This window comes from Oncorhynchus tshawytscha, linkage group LG33 (genome assembly GCF_018296145.1).
Source record: "Oncorhynchus tshawytscha isolate Ot180627B linkage group LG33, Otsh_v2.0, whole genome shotgun sequence".
Taxonomy (NCBI): Eukaryota; Metazoa; Chordata; class Actinopteri; order Salmoniformes; family Salmonidae; genus Oncorhynchus; species Oncorhynchus tshawytscha.
In genome coordinates, this window is record NC_056461.1 from 38,680,108 (window position 1) to 38,696,573 (window position 16,466).

A 16,466-nucleotide genomic window follows, 5' to 3' on the forward strand; every position below is an offset into this window, starting at 1 on the left:
GAAAACCGAAGAAAATGAACAACAATGACAAATGGTTTGATGAAGAATGCAAAAATCTAAGAAAGAAATTGAGAAACCTGTCCAACCAAAAACATAGAGACCCGGAAAACCTGAGTCTACTCCTTCACTATGGTGAATCACTAAAAGAATACAGAAATACACTACGGAAAAAGAAGGAACGGCACGTTAGAAATCAGCTCAATGTAATTGAAGAATCCATAGACTCTAACCACTTCTGAGAAAATTGGAAAACACTAAACAAACAACAACACGAAGAATTATCTATCCAAAATGGAGATGTATGGGTAAACCACTTCTCCAATCTTTTTGGCTCTTTAACAAAGAACAAAGAGCAAAAACATATACAGGATCAAATACAAATCTTAGAATCAACTATTAAAGACTACCAGAACCCACTGGATTCTCCAATTACATTGAATGAGCTACAGGACAAAATAAAAACCCTCCAACCCAAAAAGGCATGTGGTGTTGATGGTAGCCTCAATGAAATGATCAAATATACAGACAACAAATTCCAATTGGCTATACTAAAACTCTTTAACATCATCCTTAGCTCTGTCATCTTCCCCAATATTTGGAACCAAGGACTGATCACCCCAATCCACAAAAGTAGAGACAAATTTGACTCCAATAACTACCGTGGGATATGCGTCATCAACAACCTTGGGAAAATCCTCTGCATTATCATTAACAGCAGACTCGTACATTTCCTCAATGAAAACAATGTACTGAGCAAATGTTAAATTGGCCTTTTACCAAATTACCATACCACAGACCATGTATTCACCCTGCACACCCTAATTTACAACCACACAAACCAAAACAAAGGCAAAGTCTTCTCATGCTTTGTTGATTTCAAAAAAGCCTTTGACTCAATTTTGCATGAGGGTCTGCTATACAAATTGATGGAAAGTGGTGTTGGGCGTAAAACAGATGACATCATAAAATCCATGTACACAAACAAAAAGTGTGCAGTTAAAATAGGCAAAAAAACACACACATTTATTCCCACAGGGCCGTGGGGTGAGACAGGGATGCAGCTTAAGCCCCAACCTCTTCAACATATATATCAACGAACTGGCGCGGGCACTAGAAAAGTCTGCAGCACCCGGCCTCACCCTACTAGAATCTGAAGTCAAATGTCTACTGTTTGCTGATGATCTGGTGCTTCTGTCACCAACCAAGGAGGGCCTACAGCAGCACCTAGATATTCTGCACAGATTCTGCCAGACCTCGGCCCTGACAGTAAATCTCAGTAAGACCAAAATAATGGTGTTCCAAAAAAGGTCCAGTCGCCATGGACCACAAATACAAATTCCATCTAGACCACATTGCCCTAGAGCACACAAAAAACTATACATACCTTGGCCTAAACATCAGCGCCACAGGTAACTTTCACAAAGCTGTGAACGATTTGAGAGACAAGGCAAGAAGGGCATTCTATGTCATCAAAAGGAACATAAAATTCAACATACCAATTAGGATCTGGCTAAAATTACTTGAATCAGTTATAGAACCCATTGACCTTTATGGTTGTGAGGTCTGGGGATATCTACTGGGTGAAATTCCACAGTGTGCCACCACAGCAGCAAGATTTGTGACCTGTTGCGACAAGAAAAGGGCAACCAGTGAAGAACAAACACCATTGTAAATACAACCCATATGTATGCTTATTTATTTTCCCTTGTGTACCCTTTACCATTTGTACATCGTTGCAACACTATATATATACGTAATATGATATTTGTAATGTCTTTATTGTTTTGAAACTTCTTGATGTGTAATGTTTACAATTTGTTTTTATTGTTTATTTCACTTTTGTATATTATCTACCTCACTTGCTTTGGCAATGTTAACACATGTTTCCCATGCCAATAAAGCCCCTGAGAGAGAGAGACAGAGACAGAGACAGAGACAGAGACGGAGAGAGAGACGGAGAGAGAGAGACGGAGACAGAGAGAGAGAGAGGTGTAAAGGAGGAGAGTTAGCACACCTTGGTGGGCTCTAATGAGTCATTACGGATGTTTAACTCGGATAATATCAGCTGGATGGAGATGACAAATGTGTGTGTGTGTGGACTCACATCTGTGAGTTTGTGCCTAGGTAAATTGCTGTCTCTTCGAAATATTAACTTGGTGCATCATTTCCCTCAGTGCTCAATGTTCCCAGGAAGTTGTTTGTTCCTTGAATGCCTGGAGAGAGTGAATGGAACCCCAGAGTCCTGATATCTGCTGTGTAATCCCTGTCTAGAGAGACTGAATGGAACCCCAGAGTCCTGATATCTGCTGTGTAATGGAACCCCCTGTCTGTGTAAGAGACTGAATGGAACCCCAGAGTCCTTCTGATATCAGCTGTGTAATCCCTGTCTGGATAGACTGAATGGAACCCCAGAGTCCTGTAATCTGTTGTGTAATCCCTGTCTGGAGAGACTGAATGGAACCCCAGAGTCCTTCTGATATCAGCTGTGTAATCCCTGTCTGGAGAGACTGAATGGAACCCCAGAGTCCTGTAATCTGCTGAGTAATCCCTGCCTGGAGAGACTGAATGGAACCCCAGAGTCCTGTAATCTGCTGAGTAATCCCTGCCTGGAGAGACTGAATGGAACCCCAGAGTCGTGTAATCTGCTGAGTAATCCCTGTCTGGAGAGACTGAATGGAACCCCAGAGTCCTGATATCTGCTGAGTAATCCCTGTCTGGAGAGACTGAATGGAACCCCAGAGTCCTGATATCTGCTGTGTAATCCCTGTCTGGAGAGACTGAATGGAACCCCAGAGTCCTGATATCTGCTGTGTAATCCCTGTCTGGAGAGACTGAATGGAACCCCAGAGTCCTTCTGATATCTGCTGTGTAATCCCTGTCTGGAGAGACTGAATGGAACCCCAGAGTCCTGATATCTGCTGAGTAATCCCTGTCTGGAGAGACTGAATGGAACCCCAGAGTCCTGATATCTGCTGAGTAATCCCTGCCTGGAGAGACTGAATGGAACCCCAGAGTCCTGATATCTGCTGAGTAATCCCTGTCTGGATAGACTGAATGGAACCCCAGAGTCCTGATATCTGCTGAGTAATCCCTGCCTGGAGAGACTGAATGGCATCCCAGAGTCCTGATATCTGCTGAGTAATCCCTGCCTGGATAGACTGAATGGAACCCCAGAGTCCTGATATCTGCTCTGTAATCCCTGCCTGGATAGATTGAATGGAACCCCAGAGTCCTGATATCTGCTGAGTAATCCCTGCCTGGAGAGACTGAATGGAACCCCAGAGTCCTGATATCTGCTGAGTAATCCCTGTCTGGAGAGACTGAATGGAACCCCAGAGTCCTGATATCTGCTGAGTAATCCCTGTCTGGAGAGACTGAATGGAACCCCAGAGTCCTGATATCTGCTGAGTAATCCCTGTCTGGATAGACTGAATGGAACCCCAGAGTCCTGATATCTGCTGAGTAATCCCTGCCTGGATAGACTGAATGGAACCCCAGAGTCCTGATATCTGCTGAGTAATCCCTGCCTGGAGAGACTGAATGGAACCCCAGAGTCCTGATATCTGCTGAGTAATCCCTGTCTGGAGAGACTGAATGGAACCCCAGAGTCCTGATATCTGCTGAGTAATCCCTGCCTGGAGAGACTGAATGGAACCCCAGAGTCCTGATATCTGCTGAGTAATCCCTGCCTGGATAGACTGAATGGAACCCCAGAGTCCTGATATCTGCTGAGTAATCCCTGTCTGGAGAGACTGAATGGAACCCCAGAGTCCTGATATCTGCTGAGTAATCCCTGCCTGGATAGATTGAATGGAACCCCAGAGTCCTGATATCTGCTGAGTAATCCCTGCCTGGAGAGACTGAATGGAACCCCAGAGTCCTGATATCTGCTGAGTAATCCCTGCCTGGAGTTGCCAGATCTGTCTTGTGAGGTTGCCAGGTTTCTGCTGAGAGTCTGCAAATTAGATTGGAAAATGGAGCACTCCCTCCTTGCCAGCAAAACACACCACCACACCGCAAATTAATAGCTCTGGGATCAGTGTGTGTGTGTGTGTGGGTGTGTGGGTGTGGACCACTGCCCATAGCAGCAACACTGTTGATATTTGCATAATTACCCCCCCCCCCATGATAGAACAAAAAAAGCTGAGAAAAATCATGTCCAGAGACAACAGATAGTTGCCTGTATTCACAGAGCGTCTCAGAGTTGGTCCAATCTGTCTATAGAATTGTTTTCATTGTGATTTAAAACGCTAAACTGATCCTAGATCAGCACTCCTACTCTAAGATGTGAATATGGGCCCTGGGCTTGTCGATCCGGAAACAAACATGTACCGCTTGGAGAAATCAGGAAGAGGTAAAAGAAAGCCTGGTGGACACTGAACGCAGCCGTGAGTTATCAGTTGTGAGAGGTTGAAGTAGTCGAGAAGGACAGCGAGTCGAACATCTATCTGGCTGTGATTGATGTGTCTGGACACCCTCAGTCTGTCACTTATTGCTGTTAACACACACACACACATGCTCACACAAACACACGTACACACACACAAATGCATGCACACAAGCACACACACACACATGCGCACACACACAAACAAACACACATGCGCACACACACAAACAAGCGCACACACACACACACACACACACACACACACACACACACACACACATGATGACAGCAGTCTGACTGTTTACTACAGGAAGCTTTGTGTTTTATTGTAGTTGGAACGAAGTGATGTGTTGTATAACAGTATTCAACAGTTACTTATAGACTGTGTAGAGTGAGTCTGTATACTGAGTGTTTTGTTCAGCCTGACCCTGCATGACCCTTGACCCCCGACGTCACTTATTGACTGGAGATGATTGATTTCATCTTCACTGATTATTGACCTTGATCTTCGTATCTCATTTAAAACCCCGCTAAATATGGATGTCTTATCAATCACATGTATTTTATAAAGCCCTTTTTACATCAGCAGTCTCAAAGTGCTTTACAGAAACCCAGCCTAAAACCCCTCAGAGCAAAGCAATGCAGATGCAGGCTATGAGAGTCTTCTAATATATACAGCATCTTCTACCACTATGACTTGTCCTCATCGACCCTGTGGGTGGGAGGAGGTGGAATCATTCTATCCCCTCCTTGGGATGTTTCTATTCCTGTATTATTCTAGCTGTGTGTGTGTGTGTGTGTGTGTGTGTGTGTGTGTGTGTGTGTGTGTGTGTGTGTGTGTGTGTGTGTGTGTGTGTGTGTGTGTGTGTGTGTGTGTGTGTGTGTGTGTGTGTGTGTGTGTGTGTGTGTGTGTGTGTGTGTGTGTGTGTGTGGATAATTGAGGTGTAAATCACTTAGAAAGGTGACACGTGCGCTGAGATTGGAATCAATAGAACTTTTTTATTCTTTGTCCTCCTCAACACACACACACACACACACACACATACACACACTGTAAAGATCTTCTTCATCTGAGGAACAGGAATAGGGAGGATCAGTATGCAGCATACCAATATGCAGCGTGGTACGTGTCCATGTTAAATTTATTACAACTGAACACAAAATAACAAACGTGAAACAACGGAAATCGAAACAGTTCTGTATGGTGAAAACACAGACACAGAAAACAACCCACAACCCATAGTGGGAAAACAGGCTGCCTAAGTATGGTTCTCAATCAGAGACAACGATTGACAGCTGCCTCTGATTGGGAACCATACCAGGCCAAACACATAGAACTATAAACACACAGAACAAACATAGAATGCCCACCCCAACTCACGCCCTGACCAAACTAAAATAGAGACATAAAAAAGGAACCAAGGTCAGGACGTGACACACACAGAGACACCCACACACACAGAGACACACACACACAGAGACACACACACACACACACACACACACTCACACACAAAGACACCCACACACAGAGAGACGAAATGATGAGATCGAACCGTCTGTTATTCCAGGACACTTGGTAATGTCTTCATTCTGCTATAATACCACTGGCAGGACACTCGGTAATGTCTCCATTCTGCTATAATACCACTGGCAGGACACTCGGTAATGTCTCCATTCTGCTATAATACCACTGGCAGGACACTCGGTAATGTCTCCATTCTGCTATAATACCACTGGCAGAACACTCGGTAATGTCTCCATTCTGCTATAATACCACTGGCAGGACACTCGGTAATGTCTCCATTCTGCTATAATACCACTGGCAGGACGTCGATAATGGGACGGAGATATCCCATTAATTGTGTCTGCGTCCCAAATAGAACCCTTTTCAATATAAAATACACTTCTTTTGCCCATTGAGTGAATAGGGTGCAATTTGGAACACAGCCTGTGTGAGACAGACAGGATATTGGATAAAGTGATAACAGCAGAGAGACAGACCGGATAGTGATAACAGCAGAGAGACAGACAGGATAGAGTGGGGCGGCTATACCTGCTACTCTCGTCTCCATCACTCCACAGCTATACCTGCTACTCTCCTCTCCATCACTCCACAGATATACCTGCTACTCTCCTCTCCATCACTCCACAGATATACCTGCTACTCTCCTCTCCATCACTCCACAGATATACCTGCTACTCTCCTCTCCATCACTCCACAGATATACCTGTTACTCTCCTCTCCATCACTCCACAGATATACCTGTTACTCTCTCTCTCTCCTACTCCCTGTCTTTCTTTCTATCTCTCTCCTTTTTTCCCTCTCCCATATTAGGAAGCGAGGGAGGTAGGGTGGGAGGGAGGGCGGGTGGGAGGGGCAGATGCAGAGTAGAACACTCCAAAAAGTAAAATGAATTATACATTTAGAAATGAAAACCTCAGAGACCTCAGACTGACTTTTGATTGGAATGAGACTTGCTCCGCTCAGAGCGTCATAAATCACTTTCACACACACGCCCGCACACTAACACACACACTCACACAAAAATACACATATACACAAACACACACACACACACACACAAAAATGAGAAGGGAAAAAAATGATATGATTTGACCTTGGTGTGTATCTGTGTGTGTGTCCTGCCCCTGCAGTTTGACATACAGCAGATGTCCCTGGACGAGCTGAAGCAGGTTCTGTTTCACGCATTCCGAGACCACCTGACGATGAAGGACATCGAGAACATCATCATCAACGAAGAGGAGAGCCTCAACGAGACAGGGAACTGTCCCGAGTACGAGGGAGGTGAGAGAGGGAGTCGGGGGGGAGACACACAGAGAGAGACACAGAGAGAGATAATACTAAAAGAGAGAGATGATAGAGAAAGAAATGGAGAGAGAAGAGAGAGAGACAAAGAGTTTAGTATTTAGTATTTTATTGGGATCCCTGATTAGCCGCTACTCTTCCTGGGGTCCAAACAGGAAACAAAACAACAAATAAAATACATAATATACATAATACTACATAATATACATATATACATAATACTACATAATATGCATAATACTACATCATATAAATAACATACATAATATACAGTGAGGCAAAAAAGTATTTAGTCAGCCACCAATTGTGCAAGTTCTCCCACTTAAAAAGATGAGAGAGGTCTGTAATTTTCATCATAGGTACACTTCAACTATGACAGACAAAATGAGAAAAAAAATCCAGAAAATGAATTTATTTGCAAATTATGGTGGAAAATAAGTATGCAAGATATATTAAAATGTTTGTGTCTGTTCACAATCCCTGTTGTGTTGTAAGGTGTTCTTTATCTGTTTTTTTATCTGGATGTATTGCTTTCTTGAGTTACCTGGGGTGGCAGAGAGTTCCATGTAGTCATGGCTCTGTGTGTTTCTCAGCCTCTTTTCTGGACCTGGGGACTGTGAAGAGACCTCTGATTACACAACTGTTTGAACAGACAGTTCTGTACCTTCAACACATCAATACCTCGCACAAAGACCAATGGTGATACAGTCAATCTCTCCTCAACTTTGAGCCAGGAGAGATTGACATGCATGTTTAATGTTTACGAAGTTGCTGACATTCGCCCTCCGTGTACATCTAAGTGCAATACGTGCTGCTCTGTTCAGGTCCAACTGACACGCAGGCTTTATTCAAGGTCAATGGAAGGTCATTAGTAAAAACAGAAAACAATAATGGCCCTAGCCAGCTGCCTTGCGGTACACCACACTCACCAAATTTGCATTAGTTAAGCTTCCATTAAAGAAAACCCTCTGTGTTCTATTAGATAGGTAACTCTCAGAGAGAAAGAAGAGGAAGTGAGGAGAGTGAGAGATGATGAAAGAAGGAAGGAGAGAAAGACTGCTAGTCTGCCAGAGAGAGAGAGAGAGAGAGAGAGAGAGAGAGAGAGAGAGAGAGAGAGAGAGAGAGAGAGAGAGAGAGAGAGAGAGAGAGAGAGAGAGAGAGAGAGAGAGAGAGAGAGAGAGAGAGAGAGAGAGAGAGAGAGAGAGAGAGAGAGAGAGAGAGAGAGAGAGAGAGAGAGAGAGAGAGAGAGAGAGAGAGAGAGAGAGAGAGAGAGAGAGAGAGAGAGAGAGAGAGAGAGAGAGAGAGAGAGAGAGAGAGAGAGAGAGAGAGAGAGAGAGGGGGCCAGTAACCAAAAGGTTGCTGGTTCGAATCCCTGATCCAACTAGGTAAGAAATCTGCTGATGTGCCCTTGAATAAGGAATTTAACTGTAGTTCGTCTTGTCACTCTGGATAGGATAAATGGTTGAAATGAAGGGATTCCAGTGAAGGAGAGAAAAGGAGGGTCTGGGAGAGAAGATAATGGAAGAGAAACAGGAGTGGAGTGAAGAGGGGAAGGGAGAGAGAGAAGAAACCAAAAGTGAAATTGGAAGCTAAACCAAAGATTATCTTCCTCTCCTTCTGCCCTCTCCCTCAATCCTTCCTATCTCTCTCTCTCCCTTCCTCTCATGTCTCTATCCTCCTCCCTTTCTTCTTCCTTCTCTTTCGCCGACCCTGTGGGAATTCAGTCTGTCGGACTCCATTAGACACATCTCTGTGTGTCTGGGTTACTGTCTCTGTGTGTCTGGTCTGGGCTGCTCCAGGCTGATGTCTGGGCTGCTCCAGGCTAGTGTCTGGTCTGCTCCAGGCTGATGTCTGGTCTGCTCCAGGCTGATGTCTGGTCTGCTCCAGGCTGATGTCTGGGCTGCTCCAGGCTGGTGTCTGGTCTGCTCCAGGCTGGTGTCTGGTCTGCTCCAGGCTGGTGTCTGGGCTGCTCCAGGCTGGTGTCTGGGCTGCTCCAGGCTAGTGTCTGTGCTGCTCCAGGCTGATGTCTGGTCTGCTTCAGGCTGATGTCTGGTCTGCTTCAGGCTGGTGTCTGTGCTGCTCCAGGCTGGTGTCTGTGCTGCTCCAGGCTGGTGTCTGGTCTGCTCCATGCTGATGTCTGGTCTGCTCCAGGCTGGTGTCTGTGCTGCTCCAGGCTGGTGTCTGGTCTGCTCCAGACTTGTGTCTGTGTTTTTGGTGATGTTTGTGATGTTAACAAACAGAAAAAGGGACTACCTATCAAATCAAATCAAATTTTATTTGTCACATACACATGGTTAGCAGATGTTAATGCGAGTGTAGCGAAATGCTTGTGCTTCTAGTTCCGACAATGCAGTAATAACGAACAAGTAATCTAACTAACAATTCCAAAAAACTACTGTCTTATACACAGTGTAAGGGGATAAAGAATATCCACTATTGTTCATGTTTTCAGTTACATGGCTCTTTTTTCCCAAAGAAAAAGTCTCTGGAAAAGGAAAGCGGAGAGCAGACTTCATCCTCTCTAGTCTTTGGTTTTCAGTTATGTTTTCTCTGGGGGAACTCAGTGCAGAAAGTGTATTTGACCAGTTTGTGATGTTACCAGCATAGGGAATGGGAGGGGAGGCATAATATGAAATTATCATAATTTAATGTAATAAGTGACTTAAGTTATACTTCTATTTTTCTCCTCCCCTCTACCCCTCTTCTTCCCTCTTCTTCTCCTCCTCTTCTCCTCCTCTTCCCCTCCTCTTCTCCCCTCTTCTCCTCCTCTTCTCCTCCTCTTCCCCTCCTCTTCTCCCCTCTTCTCCTCCTCTTCTCCCCTCTTCCCCTCCTCTTCTCTCCTCTTCCCCTCCTCTTCCCCTCCTATTCTCTCCTCTTCCTCTTCTCTTCTCTTCTCTCCTCTTCCCCTCCTCCTCTCTCTCCTCTTCCCTTCCTCTTCTCTCCTCTTCCCCTCCTATTACCCTCCTCTTCTCTCCTCTTCTCTCCTCTTCCCCTCCTCTTCTCTCCTCTTCCCCTCCTCTTTCCCCCTTCCCCTCCTCTTCTCTCCTCTTCCCCTCCTCCTCCTCTTCCCCTCCTCTTCTCTCCTCTTCCCCTCCTCTTCTCTCCTCTTCCCCTCCTCTTCTCTCCTCTTCCCCTCCTCTTCTCTCCTCTTCCCCTCCTCTTCTCTCCTCTTCCCTCCTCTTCCCCTCCTCTTCTCTCCTCTTCCCCTCCTCTTCTCTCCTCTTCCCCTCCTCTTCTCCTCTTCCCCTCCTCTTCCTCTCCTCTTCCCCTCTTCTCTCCTCTTCCCCTCCTCTTCTCTCCTCTTCCCCTCTTCTCTCCTCTTCCCCTCCTCTTCCCCTCCTCCTCTCCCTCTTCCCCTCCTCTTCCCCCCTCTTCTCTTCCCCTCCTCTTCCCCTCTCTCCTTCCCCTCCTCTTCTCTCCTCTCTTCTTTTATTCAGTCCACCCTAAGAAGAAGAACAGACAGACATGCGTGAGGAAGAGCCTGATCTGCGCCTTTGCCATGGCCTTCATCATCAGCGTCATGCTCATCGCGGCCAATCAGATGCTGCGGAACGGCATGGAGTAAGCCAATCACACTGTGAGCCTGGGGAGTGGGCCTTACAGTTAAATGACCTCACTTCCTCTCTCTGCAGCAAAAACAGGAAGACAGACCAGCCAGAACCCAAACACCTCTGTGAAGGACAACTATCTGTTATTTTAATGACGTTTGTTTTGATTTATATCATGAACAGTAAACAGACAAGAGAGTGCAAGTACTGAAGGACGCACACGGAAAATGTTATTTTCAGTGGAAAAAAAGACTAATCAAATCAAAAACACTAAGAGGACTTGATGAACAGACTGGACATGATACAAAGCAATCTTTTATATGTTGTGGGCATAAAGGGATTCCTTTCATTTCTGTATCAGAGAAGGCCACCCCTTTAAGAATGATTTTCTAACCACCCCTTTAAAATAAATGTTTTTTTTAACCTCCTATTTAAAAGATCAATTGTCTAATCAAAAGCAATCTATTGAACATGCATCAGGTGCTTTGAGCCATTCCTAATTTTTAACTGAACTTTTGGTTCTGGGTTTACTTCAGGGGGTAAACATTACCTGACAAGCGCTCCTGCTGTTTAATCTTTTAAACTGTATCTAAACGTGTTAATCTGTTATTTTTTATTATTATTCTACTATCTTATATTTACATGTTATAGTCACTCACCTGTGGACATTATACCAATGTATGTTTACACTGTAACAGAGATGGTTTGCGACTTGAGGACAAACTCGTGTTAGCTCCCAGAACAAACCCCTAGGCTTTAGCTCAGCTGACTTCCATAGTCTTAAATCACATAGGCATCATTCTACACCTGACATTCCCTCCCTCACAATGTCGCTACAGTATAGTCTACTGTCTGTCTGTCTCTATGTCTGTCTGTATGCACTGCATGTGACTCAGTGGATATTTAAAGGCACTGTATGTATGTACAGTATTTACCGTATGTTGTGTCACTCTACGTGTCCATAGGGCGGTGTTCTGTGTCAACTGTCCCCAAAGGCTTGGAACATGAACCACCTGGCCTTCTTGGTCCATGAACAATAAGGTTGTGGTCATGTAAAATTGCTTTTCATTCCAGAAAGTTGTTTTCCCCCCTCAGCCCACGTTCACTCGCCTTCACAGATCTGACAGGACTGACTGGATGGATGAATGCAACATGGTGGAATCTCCACCTCCTGTCCAATCTGACTGGATGGATGAAACATGTCCAATCTGACTGGATGGATGAATGCAACATGGTGGAATCTCCACCTCCTGTCCAATCTGACTGGATGGATGAATGCAACATGGTGGAATCTCCACCTCCTGTCCAATCTGACTGGATGGATGAAACATGTCCAATCTGACTGGATGGATGAATGCAACATGGTGGAATCTCCACCTCCTGTCCAATCTGACTGGATGGATGAATGCAACATGGTGGAATCTCCACCTCCTGTCCAATCTGACTGGATGGATGAAAGCAACATGGTGGAATCTCCACCTCCTGTCCAATCTGACTGGATGGATGAAACATGTCCAATCTGACTGGATGGATGAAACATATCCAATCTGACTGGATGGATGAATGCAACATGCTGGAATCTCCACCTCCTGTCCAATCTGACTGGATGGATGAAACATGTCCAATCTGACTGGATGGATGAAACATGTCCAATCTGACTGGATGGATGAATGCAACATGGTGGAATCTCCAGCATTTATCCAATCTGAAGGCTGGTTTTCTTGGCACCTACTGTACCAGGGCCCATATTCACAAAGCATCTCAGAGAATGACGGCTGTTCGAGGATCAGTTTTCCCTTTTAAATCATAATCATTAGGATTATATAGACAGGGAGGGCGTGCTGATCCTAGACTGAATACGGGCCCAGTCAGATGTCTTAGATCTGTGAGACGGACTAGGGGAGTGAACGAGCTAGGGCAGAGGAAGAGAAGCAACCTTTCATGATGAACTACACGCTCAGACCATGACAGATCAAATATTTATACTAAAATATATATTCCATTACCTCTACATCAATATGCATGTAGCTGCTATTTTAGTATTCCTTTCCTTTGGAAGATGAAGGGTAGAATCAATTCAACCTTTCCTATGGCCTTGATTTTAAATGTGTGTACTGTGTGTATGAACTACTGTCACATTTTACTTTCAGATTTATACTGAATTCTCTATTTATTCCAGCTATTAATCAAATCAGAATGCAGAGGGGAATATTTGGTCATAAATATGCAAATACAAGGTCACGTGGCCATAATCACCACCGAGCTGTTTCATCTCTTTTACACTGCATTGTCATAGGACTGCATGACTCACTGAGGCCTGGGGACACATGTATCAAGCGTCTCTGAGTAGGAGAGGCTGATCTATGGACAGGATGGAGCTGATCAGTACTGCTACTCCTAAATACATACTGTTCTTCACACAGTAACGTGTTCAAGTCAAAGTATATTGGTCTTTTCATTGTTGAAATGTCTTTACTCTCAACACCACATGTTTAGGCTACTATAATATATAGATCTTTTTGGCCATGTAGTGTAGTTCTTCACACCCAAAGTCATCTTGCTGTCTCAGATATCTAAATATATTTATATGTGATTGCAGAGGAACATTCTGGCCCATTGGTACATTAGTCTATAATTGTTATAAGCCATTATGGTCCCTGACACCAGCATCTAATCGTAATGTGTATGTATATTAGTCATAGTTTTAATATTGTAAATGTTTCTGTCATATATTTTTCAACCTGGTAAAGGGGATGTACTTGGGCTAAGAGAGAGAGAGCGTCTATAACCAGCACTGGTGGTTTGGAGACCTGTGGTTTTGCGATCAATGGAGGCTGGTGGAAGGAGCTATAGAAGGACAGGCTTATTTTAATGTCTGGAATGGAATAAATGGAACAGAGTCAAACATTTGGTTTGCATATGTTTGATACCGTTCCATTTATTCCATTCAAGCCTTTACAATGAGCCCATCCTCCTACAGCTCCACCCACCAGCCACCATTGTTTGAGATTATATAAATGTCAAAAAAATATGTTTGTGTATTGCACAGAGAGAAATCTAAAAAGAAAGAAAAACAGCAATATTAATGATGGTAACATACAAATAAAGATATGTAGTCTGTATAAACATAATCAACCTGTGGTTATGCAATAAAATCTTTTTTCTATATATAGAAACAAAAAAAACAGTTCTGTTTTTCCAGGGAATGAATGTAGACCACTTCCCAATAGTCATGTTTTACGTGTATACCTTTCATAACTTGGCCACTGTGTGGCAGGAGAGGGCTGCATCTGACAGAGCTATAGATAAATGAACCATTATACTGTACCTGTTTTGAGCCGCGTTTACACGTTGCACTAACATGTGAGTTTAGTGATCTGATAAATATGATTCAATTACTATCTAATCAAAGTTTGCGAAGTCTACATGTTGTATTAAAATAGCTGTGTTTACACAGCCAAACCAATTCAGATCTTTTTTTGACTAATTGGTATTTTGACCAATCAGATCTGAAAAAGATCTGATGTGATTGGGCAAAAGACCAATTAGTGGAAAAAATATCAGAACTGGGCTGCTGTGTAAAAGTAGTTTGCAATTTATTTGACAGATATTCTTTCAAAATAATATGAATTTATGTATTTTAAGAAAATTACTAATGACATAAATCAATGGTGCTACCTATCAATGATTTAAGAGGCCGGTATAAATTATGATTTCAATTGTTTGAACATCCAGATCTATTTACACTTGCTTGATATCCAGACACAAAGTGTTCCTGACTACCTTTGGAGGAGGTCAGGAAGATCTGTTCACAATCAGATCACAATGGAATCGTCGACACCTGTCTTCAAATGTGGGCACTAGCAGAATGTGGACACAATCAGGACAACGGGCACCAGGTATAAACGGGGCTTAAGTGTTGTGTGGGAAGGCTATGTTAGGACAGAAGCTCACTCCTACCAGCTGTCATCTGGACATTCTTCAGAAAGTATTCATTTTGTTACGTTACAGCCTTATTCTAAAATGGATTAAATTGTTTGTTTTTTCCTCATCCATTTACACACGATATCCCATAATGACAAAGCAAAAATAGGTTTTTAGAATTTTTTGCAAATGTATTAAAAATGAAAAACCTGAAATATTATATTTACATAAGTATTCAGACCCTTTAGTCAGTACTTTGTTGAATCACCTTTGCAGCGATTACAGTGAGTCTTCTTGGATATGAGGCTACGAGCTTGGCTCACCTGTTTGGCTCACCTGTTTGGCTCACCTGTTTGGCTCACCTGTTTGGCTCACCTGTTTGGCTCACCTGTATTTGGGGAATTTCTCCCATTCTTCTCTGCAGATCCTTTTAAGCTCTTTCAGGTTGGATGGGGAGCATCGCTGCAGAACAATTTTCAGGTCTCTCCAGATCCGGTTCAAGTCCAGGCTCTGGCTGGGCCACCCAAGGACATTCAGAGACTTATCCGAAGCCACTCCTGCATTGTCTTGGCTGTGTGCGTAGGGGTGTTGTCCTGCTGGAAGGTGAATATTCGCCACAGTCTGATGTCCTGAGCTCTCTGGAGCAGGTTTTCATCAAGGATCTCTCTGTACTTTACTCCGTTCATCTTTCCCTTTGATCCTGACTAGTCTCCCAGTCTCTTCCGCTGAAAAACATCCCCACAGCATTATGCTGCCACCACCATGCTTCACCGTAGGGATGGTGCCAGGTTTCCTCCAGACGTGACACTTGGCATTATTTTATTTATTAGATTTTTTATTTATTTCACCTTTATTTTTTATTTATTTTTTATTTATTTATCCATTATTTTACCAGGTAAGTTGACTGAGAACACATTCTCATTTGCAGCAACGACCTGGGGAATAGTTACAGGGGAGAGGAGGGGATGAATGAGCCAATTGTAAACTGGGGAATATTAGGTGACCGTGATGGTTTGAGGGCCAGATTGGGAATTTAGCCAGGACACCGGGGTTAACACCCCTACTCTTACGATTGCCATGGGATCTTTAATGACCTCAGAGAGTCAGGACACCCGTTTAACGTCCCCGAAAGACAGCATACACAGGGTAGTGTCCCCAATCACTGCCCTGGGGCATTGGGATATTTTTTTAGACCAGAGGAAATAGTGCCTCCTACTGGCCCTCCAACACCACTTCCAGCAGCATTTAACCAGGTAGGCTAGTTGAGAACAAGTTCATATTTGCAACTGCGACCTGCCCAAGATAAAGCAAAGCAGTTCGACACATGCAACAACACAGAGTTACACATGGAGTAAACAAACATACAATCAATAATACAGTAGAAAAAAGTATATATACAGCATGTGCAAATGAGGTAAGATAAGAGAGGTATGGCAATAAATAGGCCATGGTGGCGAAGTAATTACAATTTAGCAATTAAACACTGGAATGGTAGAATGTGCAGAAGATGAAGATGCAAGTTGTGGTGTCTGGTTTCCTCCAGAGGTGGCGCTTGGCATTCAGAACAAGAGTTCATTCTTGGTTTCATCAGGCCAGAGAATCTTGTCCTTTAGGTGCCTTTTGGCAAACTCCAAGTGGGCTGTCATGTTCCTTTTACTGAGGAGTGGCTTCGGTCTGGCCACTCTATCATAAAGGCCTGATTGGTGTGCTGCAGGGATGATTGTCCTTCTGGAAGGTTATCCCATCTCCACAGAGGAACTCTGGAGCTCCGTCA

General features: G+C 43.9%; 2 protein-coding genes across 2 annotated transcripts in view; one reads left to right on the forward strand and one right to left on the reverse strand.

Moving 5' to 3' along the window:
* caln2 (calneuron 2) overlaps positions 1-13,663 on the forward strand; it is a 58,512-nt gene extending 44,849 nt beyond the window's left edge. The window contains exons 5-6 of the mRNA XM_042311727.1: positions 7,049-7,199; positions 10,658-13,663. Coding sequence (XP_042167661.1) covers positions 7,049-7,199; positions 10,658-10,785 — 279 coding nt within the window. The 3' untranslated portion in view covers positions 10,786-13,663. The remainder of the gene's footprint in view (positions 1-7,048; positions 7,200-10,657) is intronic.
* The window catches only part of LOC112231423, a gene marked incomplete in the record, with an annotated part of 690,592 nt that overhangs the window by 463,131 nt on the left and 210,995 nt on the right, over positions 1-16,466 (reverse strand).